Consider the following 18,571-nt stretch of genomic DNA (forward strand, 5'->3'; position numbering starts at 1 on the left):
TAGCTGTAACATAGCATAACTGTCATGAGAAATAACTGAGTCATCAAGAAAAAGTTCAAATGTGTTTGACACTTTTTTTCTTTATGCTTGACTGTTAAGGCAAAAACAAGTACTTTATATATTTTAGCAAAATTTTTCATAAAAATATATCCAAAACAATTATATCTTGGCAACTAATGGGGAGTTAGTTAACTGGAAATATCAATCATCCAGATATCTGTGACTTTTCTCAGGTGTTACTCAAAAAAACAATAGTCACATGATGGGCTTCCCTGGTGGTGCAGTGGTTAAGAATCTGCCTGCCAGTGCAGAGGACACGGGTTCGAGCCCCTGTCTGGGAAGATCCCACATGCCGTGGAGCAACTAAGCCCGTGCACCACAACTACTGAGCCTGCGCTCTAGAGCCCGCAAGCCACAACTACTGAGCCCATGTGCCACAACTACTGAAGCCTGCGTGCCTAGAGCCCGTGCTCTGCAACAAGAGAAGCCACCGCAATAAGAACTCCATGCACTGCAACGAAGAGTAGCCCCAACTTGCCACAACTAGAGAAAGCCCACGCACGGCAACGAAGACCCAACGCAGCCCAAAATAAATAAATAAATAAATAAATTTATTAAAAAAAAAAAAACAATAGAGTCACATGAAAAATAACATGATCACTTCAGTTAAATATTCTAATAACTTTTACTTACCAATGGGAAGATCTTCAGCTTTTGCAAGGTCATTCTCTTCTATTCCAGGCATTCCTGCATCACCATCTCGTTTGATTTGTTCTGCCCAAGTAACAAAAAATATAATTTTATATTTTTCATTACATAAGTTGAAAATATTTTGAAGGAATGTAACAATCAGTTTGTAGAGCAATAGGCTATATCAAATGAATATCTTTATATCTTGCTTTGGACATAGTTGTAACTCTATAAACTTACTGTTTTTTTCTTCTCTATTAAAGGATCCAAATTTGAAACAGACACCTAATCATAACGGAAGTAATCAAACAATATTCTTTATGACTGAAAATGTCCACTTCAAAATGAGAAAAGTCAATATCCTATTAACACAAAATAATAGTAATACCTTTCCCATGTGGAATATGATTGCTCGAGGGTTCTTCATGCTTGCCTGCAGCATTCTCAGCAACTTTTAGAATGTTTTTAGGTATTGCATGATGGTTTATATCCAATTCATTTCCATCTTTTGATTCAAACTTGTGGGCCTCTTGCTGTTAGATTAAGATTTGGTAACAGTAAGTATTTTTCAGTTCAAAATGTGAAACTATTGACACAACTATTAATATTCTGAAACAGTTCATTTTTTTGAAATACATACCATGGGTCTAAATTCTAAACACTTAGAGATGTGAGATATATTATTTTCTGTTCAGTTTTTATACCTGATATGAAGTCAGAGAATAAGTAATATTTTTTAAAAGTCTCTATCATAAATGGCCTAAAATTTTAGGCAGATATAATTCTCTTTGGCTATGCTGATAATTCTCTTTGGTGATTCTGTGAGAAGACAGTCTTGCTGAGCACTGTGGGTTGCTGTGGAGGCCTACAGTTTGGCACAGTCCTGGGTGCTGTGGGCAGAGTGGGTTCTGTATAGGCATATGTTGTAATCGAGCAGGATAGCAGAGAGCAGGAGGTTGGCACACAGGTGCCCCCTCAAGTGTGATAGATGGCTACTGACACTGTCAGGCTTTTCCCCAAGTAGAAACAGCAAGGGTGGAAAACAGGCAAACTTCTTCCCAGGTGCACTGGCCACTCAAGCATAGCAAGGAATGGCAGAACAATGCACAAGTCAGTGCTCCCTGTAACCTGCTTCAACTAACCATATCTCCTCCTTGGAAACTTGAATCTTCAGGGTTATGATTAGGTCTGACTCAATTCTGTGGGTGGCCAGTTTTCTCTTTTATACTGGTTGAGTTGCCTCAGTGGAAAACTGGGAGAGGCAAGGAGTCAAGTACACATGCTTGGGTTGCCATATTAATATTTAATGCATAATAATATTAACATTAAGTGTTCTGTCAACTCTAAAGCACTATGCAATGCAATCATTGGTAACATTATAAAAAACCTACTTTAAAAAAAATCTACTAAAAAATCTACAGAAAATCTAGAAAAATAGGAGCCAAATTGCAAGAATTTGTCACAATAAAGAAGAAAGGGTGCTTTGACAATCAGGTGTAGGTATTCCAGTGTACCTGGCAGATAAAATCAACAACAAACATTTGCACCGTGTTTCATAGTTTACAAATTGTTTTCAAGTCTATCCTTTAGTGGAGACAAACGAACAGTTTTGGGATAAACAAAATAAAACTGAGGCTTAAAGAAGTTTAAGCAGCTTGTTCAAGATTACAAAGCTAGAGAAGTGTGGAAAAGGGATTCAAACCACAGTCTTTCTCATTCCCACAGTTTCTGGGAACTTGGTAAGTGATAGCCAATTCTGAGAGCTTAATTGCTGATGAGTGAAACGATAAACTGAAATTTCTGAACATGTCAGTATGAAGGCCAAAAGTGAGAAAATCGATGAGGTATAACCTGAGCAGCCATCCTGCATCTCTGTGCATTTTTGCTATAATGCTACATCATAAGGCTACTTCCATAATATTCCACTGCTTTTTTTTTTTTTTTTTTTTTTTATTTATTTATTTATTTATTTATTTTTTTTTTTTGGCTGTGTTGGGTCTTCGGTTCGTGCGAGGGCTTTCTCCAGTTGCGGCAAGCGGGGGCCACTCTTCATCGCGGTGCGGGGACCGCTCTTCATCGCGGTGCGCGGGCCTTTCTCTATCGCGGCCCCTCCCGTCGCGGGGCACAGGCTCCAGACGCGCAGGCTCAGCAATTGTGGCTCACGGGCCCAGCTGCTCCGTGGCATGTGGGATCTTCCCAGACCAGGGCTCGAACCCGTGTCCCCTGCATTAGCAGGCAGATTCTCAACCACTGCGCCACCAGGGAAGCCCTCCACTGCTTTTTGATGTGGATAAAACAAACAATAATAAACAAAACTTAAAAGTCAACAAACTACTGGTCAAAAATACTTTTCCGTTTAAAACATTTAATAAAGATGTTGTCCCTTTGATGATTAACGGCAATACCTTTATGTGAATGGACAATATTAAATACTATTAACAAAATAAGATGGCTTTTTAAACGCAGTATTGTTGATTTGGTAAGGGGACCACCTAATTGTTTTTTTGTTTTTTAATAAATTTATTTGTTTATTTTATTTTTGGCTGTGTTGGGTCTTCATCGCTGCGCGAGGGCTTTTCTCTAGTTGCGGAGAGTGGGGCTACTCTTCGTTGCGGTGCGCGGGCTTCTCATTGCAGTGGCTTCTCTTGTTGCAGAGTGTGGGCTCTAGATGCGTGGGCTTCAGTAGTTGTGGCTCGCTGGCTCTAGAGTGCAGGCTCAGTAGCTGTGGCACACAGGCTTAGTTGGTCCGCGGCATATGGGATCTTCCCAAACCAGGGCTCTAACCCATGTCCCCTGCACTGACAGGCGGATTCTTAACCACTACAACACCAGGGAAGTCCCCCTAATTGTTTTTTAAATAAATTTCTTACTCTGAAATAATTTAGATTTATAGAAAAGTAATTACCCATCTCTCAATTTCCCTTAATGTTAACATCACATTAGCACAGTACATTTGCAAAACTAAGAAACCAACGTTAGTACATTAACTAAACTCCAGACTTTACTTAGATTTCACCACTTTTTTCATTAAGACCTTTTTCTGTTCCAGGATCCAATCCAGGATACTACACTGCATTTATTTTATTTTTTTAATTTATTTAATTTTTTACTACATTGCATTTAAGTACTCAGGTCTTCTTAGTCTCCTCTGGTTTATAACAATTTACCTTTGTAGCATGAAAGCAATAAACAAATGAGTGTGGCTGTGTTCTAATAAAATTGTATTTGTAGACACTAAGATTTGAATTTCTTACAACTTTCCCATGTCATAAAATATTCTTTTGAGTTTTTAACCATTTTTAAATGTAATGACCGTTTTTTGCTGATGGGCAGTTAAAAACAGGCAGGAGGTTGGATTTAGTTTGCTGACCCCTTCCCCAGAGTAATTTCCAAGACAGGAATGTACTTAGTTAAAAAAAAATAATAGTCCCTCAATACAACTTATGCTTGTTTCATATAGCTTACAATGGATTTGTTCCTATGAAAAACAACTGAAATTTCACAGAATCAACTAGTTATAGTAGTTGAAGAACAGAGAATGAGGATGAGGAGTAGAATTAGGCAGTTGGTATGTCACCCTAGAAAGGAGAAATTCTCTTAAGCATCTCCATTCCTCCCCACCCTGCTCCATTTAGGGCAGGATAAGTGCAAAGAAGCACTGGAATAGATATTAGCTAATTAATAATATAAAAATAGCCTAATACAGAAGAGCAGAAAGGGAGAACTACACTAGGCGGGAAAAAGGAAAAAGCTTATATACGTGCTTCTTGGGAGAACAGAAGAGAGCAAATTCATCCCATTATTTATATACTGGGCTTGTAATAACACAATTGCAACAGCAAGCCTCTTGTTCCCTTCCTTCCGTGTTCTACTATGCTCCTCTAACCATCCAGTGTTTCAATAATACCTTCTGACTGCCCTCAATGCCACCAAGGTAGCTCACTCAGGCCTGCCATCTTCCAGCAATCTACCCCCACGTCTCTTCAAGGAAGACTGCAGACAGACGGCAGCCAGTCCACTTTACAGATTCAAACAATGATGCCCTCAATATCATGCTGCAAAATAGTGAAAGAGCGAAGAATGAAAACCTGGTTTCCTTAACTTCTAGTCCTTTAGATGAGATGCTGCCGAAGACCAAGAAAAATATTTTTCACTATTCAATCTCTCTTAACTCTAAATCACAAGACTTTATACAAACCACAGCTAGTCAGATTAGATTATAGTGTCTAAAAAATGAATGTCCTAATGACTAGTAAACTTCAGACAAATTGCCTCCATTTCTAGCAGGACTTTCATAATATATATCAACTGGAATTGTATGAACTAAAAGAATTTGCCACCCCCAAAATATGAATCAAAATAGTGGCCAGTGTTTCATTTCTGTGTTTTAAGAAAGGAATTCAGAATAACAAAGACTGATAATTATGGAAAATTTTTCTCAATTTTTTTCTATTTCTCAAAAGCATAAAATAGGAAATAATTGATTTTCCAGTAAAATGATCATCCACTTTACAACCTGAGAAATAAATAGCAAAAATTATTTTTAAAAGTCAGGTAAAAGATATTTAGCTCAAAATTAGTTTTAAGAGTTGAGGTTATACTTTTGTAAATGTCTATTTTACTCAGCAGTAAAGCCACTGCAAGTCACTTTTAAAATTAGGCAGGCTAAAATACTTAAAAATATAATGTTTTATAACAAAAATACAAATTTTAACTTCTAAATTTTAAGATTTATAACAAGAACATATTTTAAGTATTTTTAAAATTTACCTTTTGTTCCTGCAAAAACTGGTCTGCTAACTTTTTAATATTTTCTTCATGCTGTGCTCTTAATTCCTTGATCTGTTGTCCACACTGAAAACTAAATTACAAGTCATTCTTTCAGACTATTATTTTGGATTGATTCTCAAAGATGTCTAGAAGTTGAAAACATACATTTATAAGGATAAAGCATTCAGTTAGCAGGGGAGTGGGTAGGGAAGGACAAAGAGCAGACATAAAAATAGCTCACAGTCAAAATTCTTACAATATTTGAATCTTTAATAGAGGATAAAAATATTGATAAAACTAATTAAAAAACAGAAATTAGAAAGATGCAAATTTATTTTTATAAGTTGTATTTATAAAGAAACAACTGTCAAAGTCAACTTCAATCATAGAAGAGAAAAACACTTTAAAAGAGAAAACTGTAAGACCAATATATAGTAATAGATAAGAAAAGCTAGAATTATAAGAGTTGATAAGGAGTGGCAGCAGATGATTCATCAAATAGTTAGTACTTTCAACACAATAATAAAAGCCTAAACCATAAGAAGAGCAAGAATGGAAGAAACTAATAAAGAAGAGAGAATGCAACCAGCAAGAGAAAATGTGAAGGAACAAAACACATAAAGATTGTGAATTTCCACTGGACAAGTAGTCAAAAACAAATAGATCATTCATGCAAAACGAAACAAAGAATACATACACAGAAAAATGTTATCTTCCACCATTTAAAATGCAAATTAAACTTCTTATATGTATATATAGTACTATCTTATTACTATACTAGCAAAATTAAGTTAGAATTCTAAAAGCCAATGTTGGTGGGGCTCCAGGGAAACATTTACATTATAAATTAGTATAGTCATTTTACAAAGCAATCTTTCATATATGTGATAAGAGCAACAAAATCAATAAAACATTCCACCTCAGAAGTTCTATATTTGAGAATATAACCAGTGAAATAATATAAGAGGGAGAAAATGCTTTTTTTTTTTTTTAATTTTTATTTACTTATTTATTTATTTATTTATTTTTATATTTATTTTTGGCTGTGTTGGGTCTTCGTTTCTGTGCGAGGGCTTTCCCTAGTTGCGGCAAGTGGGGGCCACTCTTCATCATGGTGCGCGGGCCTCTCACTATCGCGACCTCTCTTGTTGCGGAGCACAGGCTCCAGACGCGCAGGCTCAGTAGTTGTGGCTCACGGGCCTAGTTGCTCCGCGGCATGTGGGATCTTCCCAGACCAGGGCTCGAACCCGTGTCCCCTGCATTAGCAGGCAGACTCTCAACCACTGCGCCACCAGGGAAGCCCCGAGAAAATGCTTTTTGCACAAAGATTTTTATAGTTGATAGTCATAACAGTGAGAAAAGGAAAACTCCTACAATGGTCCAGCAGTTGGGAGAGATTAAACAAGCTTTGGTACACTAACATGCTGGAATAATATTTATTTAATCCTAAAGATATATGTAAAATTATTGAATACTATTAGATTAAAATACATATATGTAAGTAGATGCATATTGATAACCTACAAGAGTAAGAACTCAGAAATGAATAAACAGTTTAAAATACAGTGAATCTTTCTAATTTTTGGTATGTAGACCTAAAAATACCTTTAACTGTAAAACTGATTTAATACACAATAAACCCTTTTAAAGAGTAATTCTAGAAAGGCCCCTAAGAGGTTTCCCAACCACATCACCAACAGTGCAGAGGTGTAAGCAAGGGGACTGCAGTACAGAACAGGAGAAGCAGCTGGTGCTTAGTCCCTCAGCTATTCTGGGGACATCTTCTAGTGCCAGCTTTATCTTCTGGATTGACCCTCGAAAAGAACCACAGAATCTTCTTTCAGTCTTTGCCACATCTAATTCAATAAAACTCAGACCTTGAAAGATTTTCTGTCTCACAATGAACTCTACTACATGGGTAGATTCAACATGCCTTGTAAGAGATATTTTCATGTTGTTCAACATATCAAAATAAAAGAGAGTGATTTCAAAGAGGCATAGAAAGAAAAGGAATTTAAAAGACCTAGTGAAATGAAAGAAGAGAAGAAAAACAGAAGCCAGAAAGGAAGAAATGAATTGAAAGTTGGACAAATACTCAAGATTCATAAATATTTGTTGCATGTAGCATCTTACCTCTCATATTCTAACCTCTTCACAAGGTAAGTATTGTTCTTCCTATAGTCCTGGAGCTGGTCTTCCTGTCGAAGAAACTCCTGACGAAGCTCAGCGAGTTGCTCTATCCACAGAAGGTAAAAATCAAAGGAATGAAGTTTACTTTACTGCTTCCCATTGAGAAGGTATGGGATTTTCAAAAATTATATACAGGAAGTTAAATTTATATAATAAGTACCACATTTAATTGTCTTTCATACACATGCATGGGCAGTAAAACAAGATAGCCTCAATGGCTTTCACATAAATCAGAAATATTAAAAAATTACACATCTTTTCACATTAGGTAGACAGTATGCTAAGTTGTGGAAATAGTACAAAAAGAACTACCTATCTCTCTAAACCTTACTGCTTTATAAAAGTAGGGAAAAAATCATATTTTTTAGATGTATTGGCTATAGGTACAGAATTCAATTCATTCTAAATCATACTTGATTCCCAAATTAGGTACCAATCATTTTAGATCTCATTTCTAGTTCTGCTACTGAGGTTTAGGTCCACATATACCAAAATTCCATTTTCAAAGCTTATAACCTCCAGACTAGAGCTAAAAGTTTTAGCTGTAATGAATAACATGAAATTTCAAACTGGATAGTAAATTAAAAGCTGGACCAGATCCGCTTTGGGAATCTTTAATCCATAATCACTAGCCCCACATTTTCTAGTCACTCCCTCTTCATCTAACCCTACAAATAAAAGAAATTCAGCCAGAGAAGAGAAATGTCAGTTTCTTGGATAGAGGATTAAAAAATTAGCCAACAGCCTTAGCAGTTAAGCAAAAGTAATAGTTAAGAAAGTTTTAATTTTTATAAATGGGAACAGAGGTCTATTCTGTATAAGCAATAACTACTTATTAAGACTAAAGTATAATATCTAACCATAATGTACAATATTATAACTATAACATAACATCTACTTTTCATAGAGGGCTTACAGAATTAATCTTGTTACTTTAAAGGCACTCAAAAAATGCTAGTGATGTAAGTTTTTAAAAAGCAGATATAAGCATATATTTATAATATAAAATATATCCATGTAAAAAAAACAGATGAGAATAAAAATATATCAAAATGCTACCAGTGATTACACTTAGTGGTGGGATTCTGAGCATATTTTTTTCTCTACTTTCTAAATTTTATTGGGGAATCATAACTATGGTGACGACAAAAAGTAAAAATGTTAAAGTCACATTAACGTTTGCTGAAGTATATAAAGTTTAACAATACGCATAACAATAGCTATTGTATAGTATTAATAACCAAATATGAAAAGTAAATGATTTATATAAAATGCTTATAGGTAATAAATATGCTTGCCTATTCAAGCCACATTTTTATTATTATTTTTTAAATTTATTTTTAAAATTTTATTTATTTATTTATTTATTTATTTATTTATTTATTTATTTATGGCTGTGCTGGGTCTTCTTGCTGCGCGTGGTCTTTCTCTAGTTGTGGCGAGTGGGAGCTACTCTTTGTTGCGGTGCACGGGCTTCTCACTGCAGTGGCGTCTCTTGTTGCGGAGCACAGGCTCTAGGCACACGGGCTTCAGTACTTGTGGCATGTGGGCTCAGTAGTTGTGGCACACGGGCCCTAGAGCACAGGCTCAGTAGTTGTGGCACATGGGCTTAGTTGCTCTGCAGCATGTGGGATCTTCCCAGACCAGGGCTCAAACCCGTGTCCCCTGCATTGGCAGGCAGATTCTTAACCACTGCGCCACCAGGGAAGCCCTATTATTTTTATTTTAATTGAGATATAACATTGTGTAAGTTCAAGGTGTACAACATGTTGATTTGATTCACTCACGTATTGTGAAATGATTACCATCATAGCATTAGCCAACATGTCCACCATCTCACATAATTACCACTTTTTTTGTGGTGAGAACATTTAAGATCTACTGTGTTAGCAACTTTCAAGTATATAATACAGTCTTGTTAACTATAATCACCATGCTGTATATAGATCACCAAAACTTATTCATCTCATAACAGTTTGTACCCTTTGACCAACATCTCATTTTCCCCACACACCTCCCAGGCCCTGGTAACCACCATTCTACTCTGTGTCTACGAGTTTAGTCAAGTCACATTTTAAATTTCTCTTCTTACTCTATTAATTCTCCAATATACAAACACGGTTGATTTCTGTAGTTTTTCACATTACTCCCACCCTAGATAAAAGTAACAAATCTGAGGTCAGGTATCCCTGAATAACACATTCAGCTTGCTATCTGATCCCTGGTCCCATCTACTAAGAAATAGAGGGCTAGAGGTAGCAGAACTCTGGCCTCAGCTATGGATGTTGAGTCTACAGAAACAATGAGATCCCAGCAGGAGGCAGTGACAAAAAGCCTTGTAGTTTACAGACAGTGTTAGCCAGTTCCCTGAAGCTGTACTCAAGAAGGAAATATTTTAGAACTAAAAGTTACTACAGTTAAAAAAAAAAAAAGAAAAATCAAATCAGCACTACCTAGTAGCTACTAGGGAATGGACCTCAACTGGTGGTCAGGACTCATTCAGGCTTCTTTTTCCTACACAGTAAACTAACTGAAGCAGCTAAGTTTACCTTCAGAATGAACCTGAGGCTTAGTATGATTTTAAGATTTGGGATGGCTTCTCTGCCTCCCCACAGTTTCTCACTAACAATATTTGAAATACCTTTATCAGGAAATAAAGTTTTCATTTTTAAATGGAGATAAAAGGCTTAAAATTCAATTGACAGAAAAATAAAACATCAGTATGAGTGAGTTCCAGTCCATGTAAAATATCAGATTCTAACCTATTTGAATACAGGGAAAGGATTATAAAGCATGCAGCAGATTGGTGCTTTGAGTGGGCCAAAATAAAGACTTGAAAGGGGACAAGTAGAGTTCTCTGGTGGTATAGTGGTTAGGATTCAGTGCTTTCACTGCAGTGGGCAGGGTTCAATCCCTGGTCGGGAAATTGAGATCCCGCAAGCCGCGTGGCGTGGCCAAAAAAACGGGGGCGAAGGGAGTAAACAGATCAGAAAGCAAAACTAAGGACAAAATTTTCCTATATCACAATTTTACTTTCAACTGATTGCCATGTGTTTTCTTCATTTTGAACCCAGAGATACTCTGTGTCTAGTGTGGCTGCTCTAGGTCACCACAGCAGGATGCTCAGAGTAACTTTTTTTTTTTTTTTTTAATTTTTGGCTGCGTTGGGTCTTCGTTGCTGCAGGCGGGCTTTCTCTAGTTGCCGCAAGGGGGGGCTACTCTTCGTTTCAGTGCACAGGCTTCTCATTGTGGTAGCTTCTCTTGTTGCGGAGCACGGGCTCTAGGCTTGCAGGCTTCAGTAGTTGTGGCACGTGGGCTCAGCAGTCGTGGCTCGCGGGCTCTAGAGCGCAGGCTCAGTAGTTGTGGTGCATGGGCTTAGTTGCTCCGCGGCACGTGGGATCTTCCCGGACCAAGGATCAAACCTGTGTCGCCTGAATTGGCAGGGGGACTCTTAACCACTGCACCACCAGGAAAGTCCCCAGAGTAACTTAATATGAGATCAGGTCCAAGGTCGATTGTGCAGGGTAGTCTAGCTCTGACAGTAGTATCAGGGTATGCTATAGAAAGATATGGCCATAATCTCTCAATTTAACTTCTAGGATGATCTTTTAAAGCCAAAAAAAATATATTTACTTCTGGAAATTTTTTATTGCAAATTTTCTTTCAGGAATAGGAATAAAAATAAGGTAAGCTATTCAAAATAAATCAGTGTATACTAGAATGTTAATTTACTTTCTCAGGCATTAAAAACCAACCCTAATCCTTTTATTTCCAAGAAAATATTAAAAGATTTTTTTTAGGATCTTGATGTGCATTAATTCCATTATATCCGACATTAATGTCAATGAAAATAGTCAAATACGGATTTTACTGTCAACTTGTCAAGAAGTTTGTTTCAGTAGAAATAGTTCCCAGGGTGCACATTAATGAAATTCAATCTCAAGCATCCAAGCTTCAGTAACTGCACTAAAACCAAAAGTTGCACGGTAGGAATTCAAATCAAAGCTTTCTTCTCTGCTAAAGATTATCATCAAAATTTCAAAACATCTCAAGATCTACTTCAACACATACAGCAAAATAAAGATTTTTACTCAGTAACATAGGCTGTCATTTTCCCTGACATGTACTAGCAAAAGCCATAGGACTTCTTATTCAACTGATCTATTACTATTTAATAAGAAATATACTTTGATGACAAGCAAAATCATTTGTAAAAATTGCAAGCTGGAAGCAGCGCTGACAGTGTGCCATCTTGTGTGTCACCCTGTGCACTCCTGTGAGTCAAAAAGAGTAGAATATGGACACAAATGCAACAACAATAAATGTGGCCAACCAGAAAGTAAATTTTTAACAGAAAATCAAAGCTGTTCTAAATCATAGATAGTAAATAATTCCTATGTTTGGGTTATAACACACAAATGATACTTCCTAGTGGATTTGCTAGGTGAGAAGCAAAACTTACGTAAATTACGAAGTCAACTTAGGTTGGCTTCTTCAAGAGGATGTTAAAAATATATTACCTGGGATTTCCCTGGCGGTGCAGTGGATAAGAACCTGCCTGCCAATGCAGGGGGCACAGGTTCGATCCCTGGTCCGGGAAGATCCCACATGCCGCGGAGCAACTAAGCCCGTGCGCCACAACTACTGAGCCTGCACTCTAGAGTCCGCAAGCCACAACTACTGATCCCGTGCGCCCCAACTACTGAAGCCCGTGAACTCTAGGGCCCGCATGCTGTAACTACTGAGCCCGTGGGCTGCAACTACTGAAGTCCGCGTGCCTAGAGCCCGTGCTCCACAACAAGAGAAGCCACCACAATGAGAAGCCCACACACTGCAATGAAGAGTAGCCCCCGCTCATGGCAACTAGAGAAAGCCCGCGTGCAGCAACAAAGACCCAACGCAGCCAATAAATAAATAAATAAATAGATAGATAGATAAATAAATAAAAATAAATTTTAAAAATATATGTATATATTACCTAATTCTATCTAAATAGGTTTAAAATGGTTATAAAGATATATTTCTGAAATTAGAGAGCAAGTATTACCCACATATATAAACTTAGAGTCACTGCATGCAAAGTTTAAAATATATAGTGTTGTAATCAAAGGGTATGAGGGAGAAGCGGGATAGTCCTCAGACCCCAAACTCCAAAGGCCAGTGATAGTGTGCAGTAATGTAAGCAGACGATAGAGCTTGTTCTCTTTACCTATTATTTTTCATAAGAGCTTTAGTCATCTCCTATCACTTCATCTAAGTGAAAAAAAATCTGCCTTCTTACTTTCTTTCTATCTATCTATCTACCTACCTACCTACCTACCTACCTACCTATCTATCAAATCTGTCTCCAGGTTTCTTCCCAGTTTTTGTTGCAGGTTTCTTTGATCCCAGGGTATCTAAAACATTAAGTTTGGAGGATCTGTCCAAAGCATCCCTAGATCTGAATGGATTATTTTAGCAGATTGGACACAGTACAGAGGAATCATCCCTAACCTTTTCCCTAGAAATCTGACAGTCTCCAAAGCTACACCTCAATCATCTTTGAGGATTCTTCTAACATTTCATTGCATGAACTCTGTCTACAGCACAAGATTAAAATGCAGACCTCAAATATTAACTTGCACTTATTATATATAAAGCAATATTAAAAATTTTTCATTATATCTTAAGACAAAAGGATGAATGTTTTGCCATCAGAGGAGCTTTGTTCAAAAATTCTATCTCATTTAGCTGTTTAACTTGAGGACTTCTTAATTCTTCAGGATTTTAGACATTTAGTGACCTTTATCTTTAATCTGTAATTAAGTTTCTTACCCTTTAAATGACGTATGTCTGCCATCTGATATGATATGTTGTTCTGCAGTTTAACCTGAAAAAAAAATCATTTTCATTTTACTAAAGAATATGTAGTTTTGCTCATATTTACTTTTTTTCCCTCATATTCACTTTGTGCTTGATCATAAGTACAAAAGAAAAATCCTTAAGTTATGCATACCACACCACTTTCCAAAAAGAATTAGAAATAAGTTCTGATTTTGTAATACTCATTTTAAATTTGCACAAGAATATTCATTTTACTTAATATATAGTATAACAATTTTCAAAAGTTTTTAAGTTTGAGTTGAATATTGCTTAATAGTATGTTTTTTCGAAATCTTACCAGAAGATTTTCAACTCTATATTAAGAAAAGATTTGTCTGAATCAATTAATGTCAAGTCAAAAATAATTATTGTTTATCAGGCTCCCACAGGATGACAGATACTACACAGGACCCATTGCTGTAGTCACTGTCCTCTAGGGGCCAGTACACAAGAGCACCAGGAACTTAAACGTGTACCAAAATATGACTCAATTTAAGGCTTACCATTTAATTTAAAAAGTAAGACAAGGCCTTGGATAGCCAGGATATCAAAGAACTACTGTGTCTCAGTTCTTGCTTAAACAGGTTTCACCTAATTGTAAAATGCAACTAAAATATCACTACAAACAGGTTCTCTTGTCAACCTCAAGAGTAACATTATTTTGAAAGGTGCAGACTGATTCATACTGATCAAAAGCAGCACGAGTGGCAAAATGATTATGCTAAATACCACTTCAATCTCTAAAGAAAAAAACTTTAACTTTTCATCTTGAAATAATTATAGGTTCATAGGAAATTGCAAAGATAACACAGATGAATCCCATATACCCTTCACACAATTTCCCCCAATGGGTACATCTTATACAACTATATGACATCAAAATCAGGAAACTGACATTGGTACAATGTGTATGTATATAGTTCTATGCCATTTTATCATATGTATAGATTCATGTAAACACCATCAAAATCAAGATACAGAACTATTCCATCGTCACAAATATCTCCCTCATGCTACCCTTTATAGTCAAACCTATCCTCCTTCCCCACTATACCTGATCCCTGGTAACCACTAATTTGTTCTCCACTCTGTAATTTTGTCATTTCAAGAATGTTATATAAATGGAATCATATAGTATATGACCTTTTGAGATTTTTTTCAATCAGCATAATGCATAGTTGTATACATCAATAGTTCATCCCTTTTTATTGCTGAGTAGTATTCCGATATGAATGTACAATAGTTTGTTTAAGCATTCAACTACTTTAGAACATTTTGGTGGTTTCTAGTTTTTGGCTATCACAAATACAGCTGCTATGAAAAATTGTGTACAGATTTTTACATGAATATTAGTTTTTATTTCTCTGGAGTAAATGCCCAGGAGTGAGACTGCTGGGTTGTATGGTAAGTCTATGTTTAGTTTTTAAAGAAACTGTCATGCTATTTTCCAGAGTGTCCATGACATTTTCAACTACGTTCTAAGAACTTATTGTGCCAAGGTACTGGATGGGAGAGTATAAAACAATTAGAAAACATGAGAGCAGTCTCAAAGAATCAGTAGGCAAGGTAGCACCTAAACTAGTATAATTACTGTAGGATTTCAGAGATGATTCCTACCTAATATGATCAGGAAAGTTTCTTGGAAGGGGTCTTATCCGAATTAGGCATTGAAGGCTAGGTAAAACTCTAAATAAGTAGAAAAAAGCATTTCAGATAGAGGAGGTGGCATAAGAAAAGGTACAGATATAAGAAAGCATGAGACATATATGAAGACCCCACCAAAGCACTGTTTGGCTAAAGCACATGATACAGGGAAAACTATAATAATGAAGAAGGTTGGGGAAAAATAAGACTGGAGGGCCCTTCCACTGACATGAAATGTCCAGACTAGGCAAATCTACAGAGACAGAAAGTAATTAGTGGCTGCCAGGGGCTGAAGGGAGGAGGAATGAAGGGTGACCTCCTAATGGGCGTGGTGTTTCTTTTTGGGGTGATAAAAATGTTCTGGAATTAAATAGGGAGATGGCTGCACAACTTTGTGAGTATACTAAAAACCGCTGAATTGCACACTTAAAAAGGGCAAATTTCATGGTCTTTGAATTATATCAATATTTTAATGCAAAAAATAAAAATAAAAATGCTGAGGGTACTATGGGGCACCATATAGGAAACTGGGGATAAAATAATGGATAAACACTAGGCACTCAAGTTTACTATTTAGAAGACACAGTCAAGTAAACAGGCAATTATAGTAAAATAAGTGCTATTACTGGATTCTACAGATGGCAGAACTTAGTAAAAGCATTTAAATCCAGCCTTGGGGGAATGAGAGGAGGTTTCTGGAGATGATGATAACTGAAATAAGTCCAGCAGGAAGAAGAGTGGTTAGCCAGGTGGAAGTAGGGAGAGGGTAAGGAAACGTGTGTCAAAACTTAGAAGTGAAAAACACTGCACATCACAGAAACTGCAAGCAGTTCTAAGCAGTTTTAAGCTGGAACAGAGAGTTAGGGGGAAATGACAAGAAGTATGTCTAGAAAGATAAGCAAGGTCCACATTACGAAGCGCCTTGCCAAGGAATGGGAATACATTCCACTGGCTATGGTCAAATTTTAAAGGACTTCAAACAACGTAATGAAACCCAATTTGCATTTTAAAAAGTCAATCTGGCTTCAGTATGATGAGTGGACCAGAGAGACAAGACTAGAGAGACCAGGTAAGATAGTAGGAGAAGGGGGGCCTACTGTTGTTTTTCAAGTGAGAGAAAATGTTCCTTTAAGCCAGGGGTGGGCAAATTATGGCCTGTGAGCCAAATCTGGCCTGCTGCCTGCTTCTGTATGGATGGCAAACAAAGGATGGTTTTTACATTTTTAAATGGTTGGAGAGAAAAGCCAAAAGAATATTTCATGAATTATATGAAATTCAAATTTCAGTGTCTATAAATAAAGTTTTATGGGAAATAGCCCCACCCATTCATTTCCATATTGTCTATGGCTGCTTTGGAGCTGCAGTGATTGCAAAAAAGATCATATGGACTGCAAAGCCTAAAGTATTTACTATCTGGCCCTTTATAGAAAAAGTTTGCCAATCCCTGGTCCAAACTAACAGAACGAGAACAGAGAGAGAAATATATGTGAGAGATATTAAAGAGGAACAATGAATAGTCTAACTGATTGATTAGATAGAGGAGTAAAAGAAGAAACATTAAGGATGATGTTTAAATTTCTAGAGTAAGGGGACTAAGGTAAGACTGCAATACTCCACAATAGGGAAACACAGGAGAAACAGACTTGGGATGGGAGGGAGAAGTGGGGACATGATTCTTTTTCAGATTTGGACCTACTGAATTTGAGGCACTTGTGACACACCCAAGATATCTTTAGTAGGAAGTTGGACATATGGGTTTAGAGCTTGGGCATAGATGATTTGAGAGTTATTCGCATATGGATGGCGATTAAGCCATGGGAATGAGATCACTGATGAAAAGCTGCAAGAGGCAGCAGGAAAAACTGATACCAACAGCTATGTGATCTGCTGACTACTAAGAACTGCTCTCTAATAACTTCTAATTAGCCTATGTCTGTTTTCTTTCCTGTTTCTTTTACAGTAGTCCCCCACCCACCCCAATCCGTGGTTTTGCTTTCTGTGGTTTCAGTTAACAGCAGTCTGAAAATTCCAGAAATAAACAATTCATAAGTTTTAAATTGCGTGCTGTTACGAGTAACGTGATGAAATCTGGGGTGACATGCTCCGTCCTGCCTGGGATCCCTAACCATCAACATCACCTGCTCCTAACATCCAACCACTCACAGTGCCATGGCTCGATGATCCAAGATCACCCAAAGCAAGTGATCCTCCTTCTAACCTATCACCAAAAAAGTCAACAGTAGTTTAATGCTACGTCATTCATCTCATTTCATCTCACCACGTAGGCATTTTATCATCTCACATCCTCAAAAGAAGGGTGAGTAAAGTACAAGATATTATATTTTGAGAGAGAGAGAGAGACCACATTCATGTAACTTTGATTATAGTATATTGTTATAATTGTTCTATTTTATTATTGTTGTTAATCTCTTACTGTGCCTTATTTAGAAATTAAACTTTATCACAGGTATGTATATATGTATGTAAAAAACAGAGTATATATAGGGTTTAGTGCTATCCATGGTTTCAGGTATAAACTGGGGGTCTTGGTATGCATCCCCTGTGGATAAGGGGGGATTATTGTATTTTCATGATCCAATTTCTTTTTGCATTTTTTGCCCCTCCAAAGAACATAGCCATCCTTTATTTTTATTTTCAACAAGTTTGCATTACTTTGTTTTTTATCCATTTTTATGATGCTCTTCCAGCTTCCTGTACTCTATTTTAAATTTACTTTTGAAAAAGCTAGAGATGCTATTCTTTTTCTTTTTTTAAATTATTAATCAATTAATTAATTTTGGCTGTGCTGGGTCTTAGTTGCAGCATGCAAGATCTTTAGTCTTGGCATGCGAACTGTTAGTTGCGGCATGCATGTGGGATCTAGTTCCCTAACCAGGGATTGAACCCGGGCCCCCTGCATTGGGAGCATGGCGTCTTAGCCACCGGACCACTAGGGAAGTCCCCTATATCCTTATACTCTTAAAAATTTTTTTTAATGGAGGAGGGGGAGTTCAATCTACAGACTACAAAAATAGTAAAGGATATTATGAGCAGTACTACTTTATTCTTATCACTTTAATTTTCTCCTCAATCTTTTTAATTGAGAATGGAGACGCTGATCCTAATGGCTCATATATAAAGTCCTCACATTTCAAAAGCTGCTCTGGAACAATATATTTTACATGGTATTGAAGAGAAAATCACAGCTTGTCTAAATAAAAGCCTTTCTTAATCCAAATAGAATGAATTTATTTCCCACCTCATTCTTTTGCCATGCAAGGATTTTCCAGTTAGCTTCTCAGACCCACTTTATGGCATATTGTTTCCTTGGCATCTCATGTTCTCTATTATTCCTGTCAGTCTTTCTTCGCACAAAAATCTTATATTCAGTGTTTAGTATTATCAGCAGGTACCA

The 18,571-nt window shown here is 36.8% G+C and overlaps 1 protein-coding gene across 3 annotated transcripts in view; it reads right to left on the reverse strand.

Annotated features, from left to right (window-relative positions):
- GOLM2 (golgi membrane protein 2) overlaps positions 1-18,571 on the reverse strand; it is a 111,094-nt gene that overhangs the window by 58,691 nt on the left and 33,832 nt on the right. For all 3 annotated transcript variants that reach the window (XM_057544117.1, XM_057544116.1, XM_057544114.1), the window contains exons 2-6: positions 13,465-13,519; positions 7,594-7,696; positions 5,461-5,551; positions 1,079-1,223; positions 694-774 (exon numbers count right to left, since the gene is read on the reverse strand). In XM_057544117.1, the coding sequence (XP_057400100.1) occupies positions 694-774; positions 1,079-1,223; positions 5,461-5,551; positions 7,594-7,696; positions 13,465-13,519 (475 nt within the window). The remainder of the gene's footprint in view (positions 1-693; positions 775-1,078; positions 1,224-5,460; positions 5,552-7,593; positions 7,697-13,464; positions 13,520-18,571) is intronic.

The sequence above is a fragment of the Balaenoptera acutorostrata genome, chromosome 3 (assembly GCF_949987535.1).
Source record: "Balaenoptera acutorostrata chromosome 3, mBalAcu1.1, whole genome shotgun sequence".
Classification (NCBI taxonomy): domain Eukaryota; kingdom Metazoa; phylum Chordata; class Mammalia; order Artiodactyla; family Balaenopteridae; genus Balaenoptera; species Balaenoptera acutorostrata.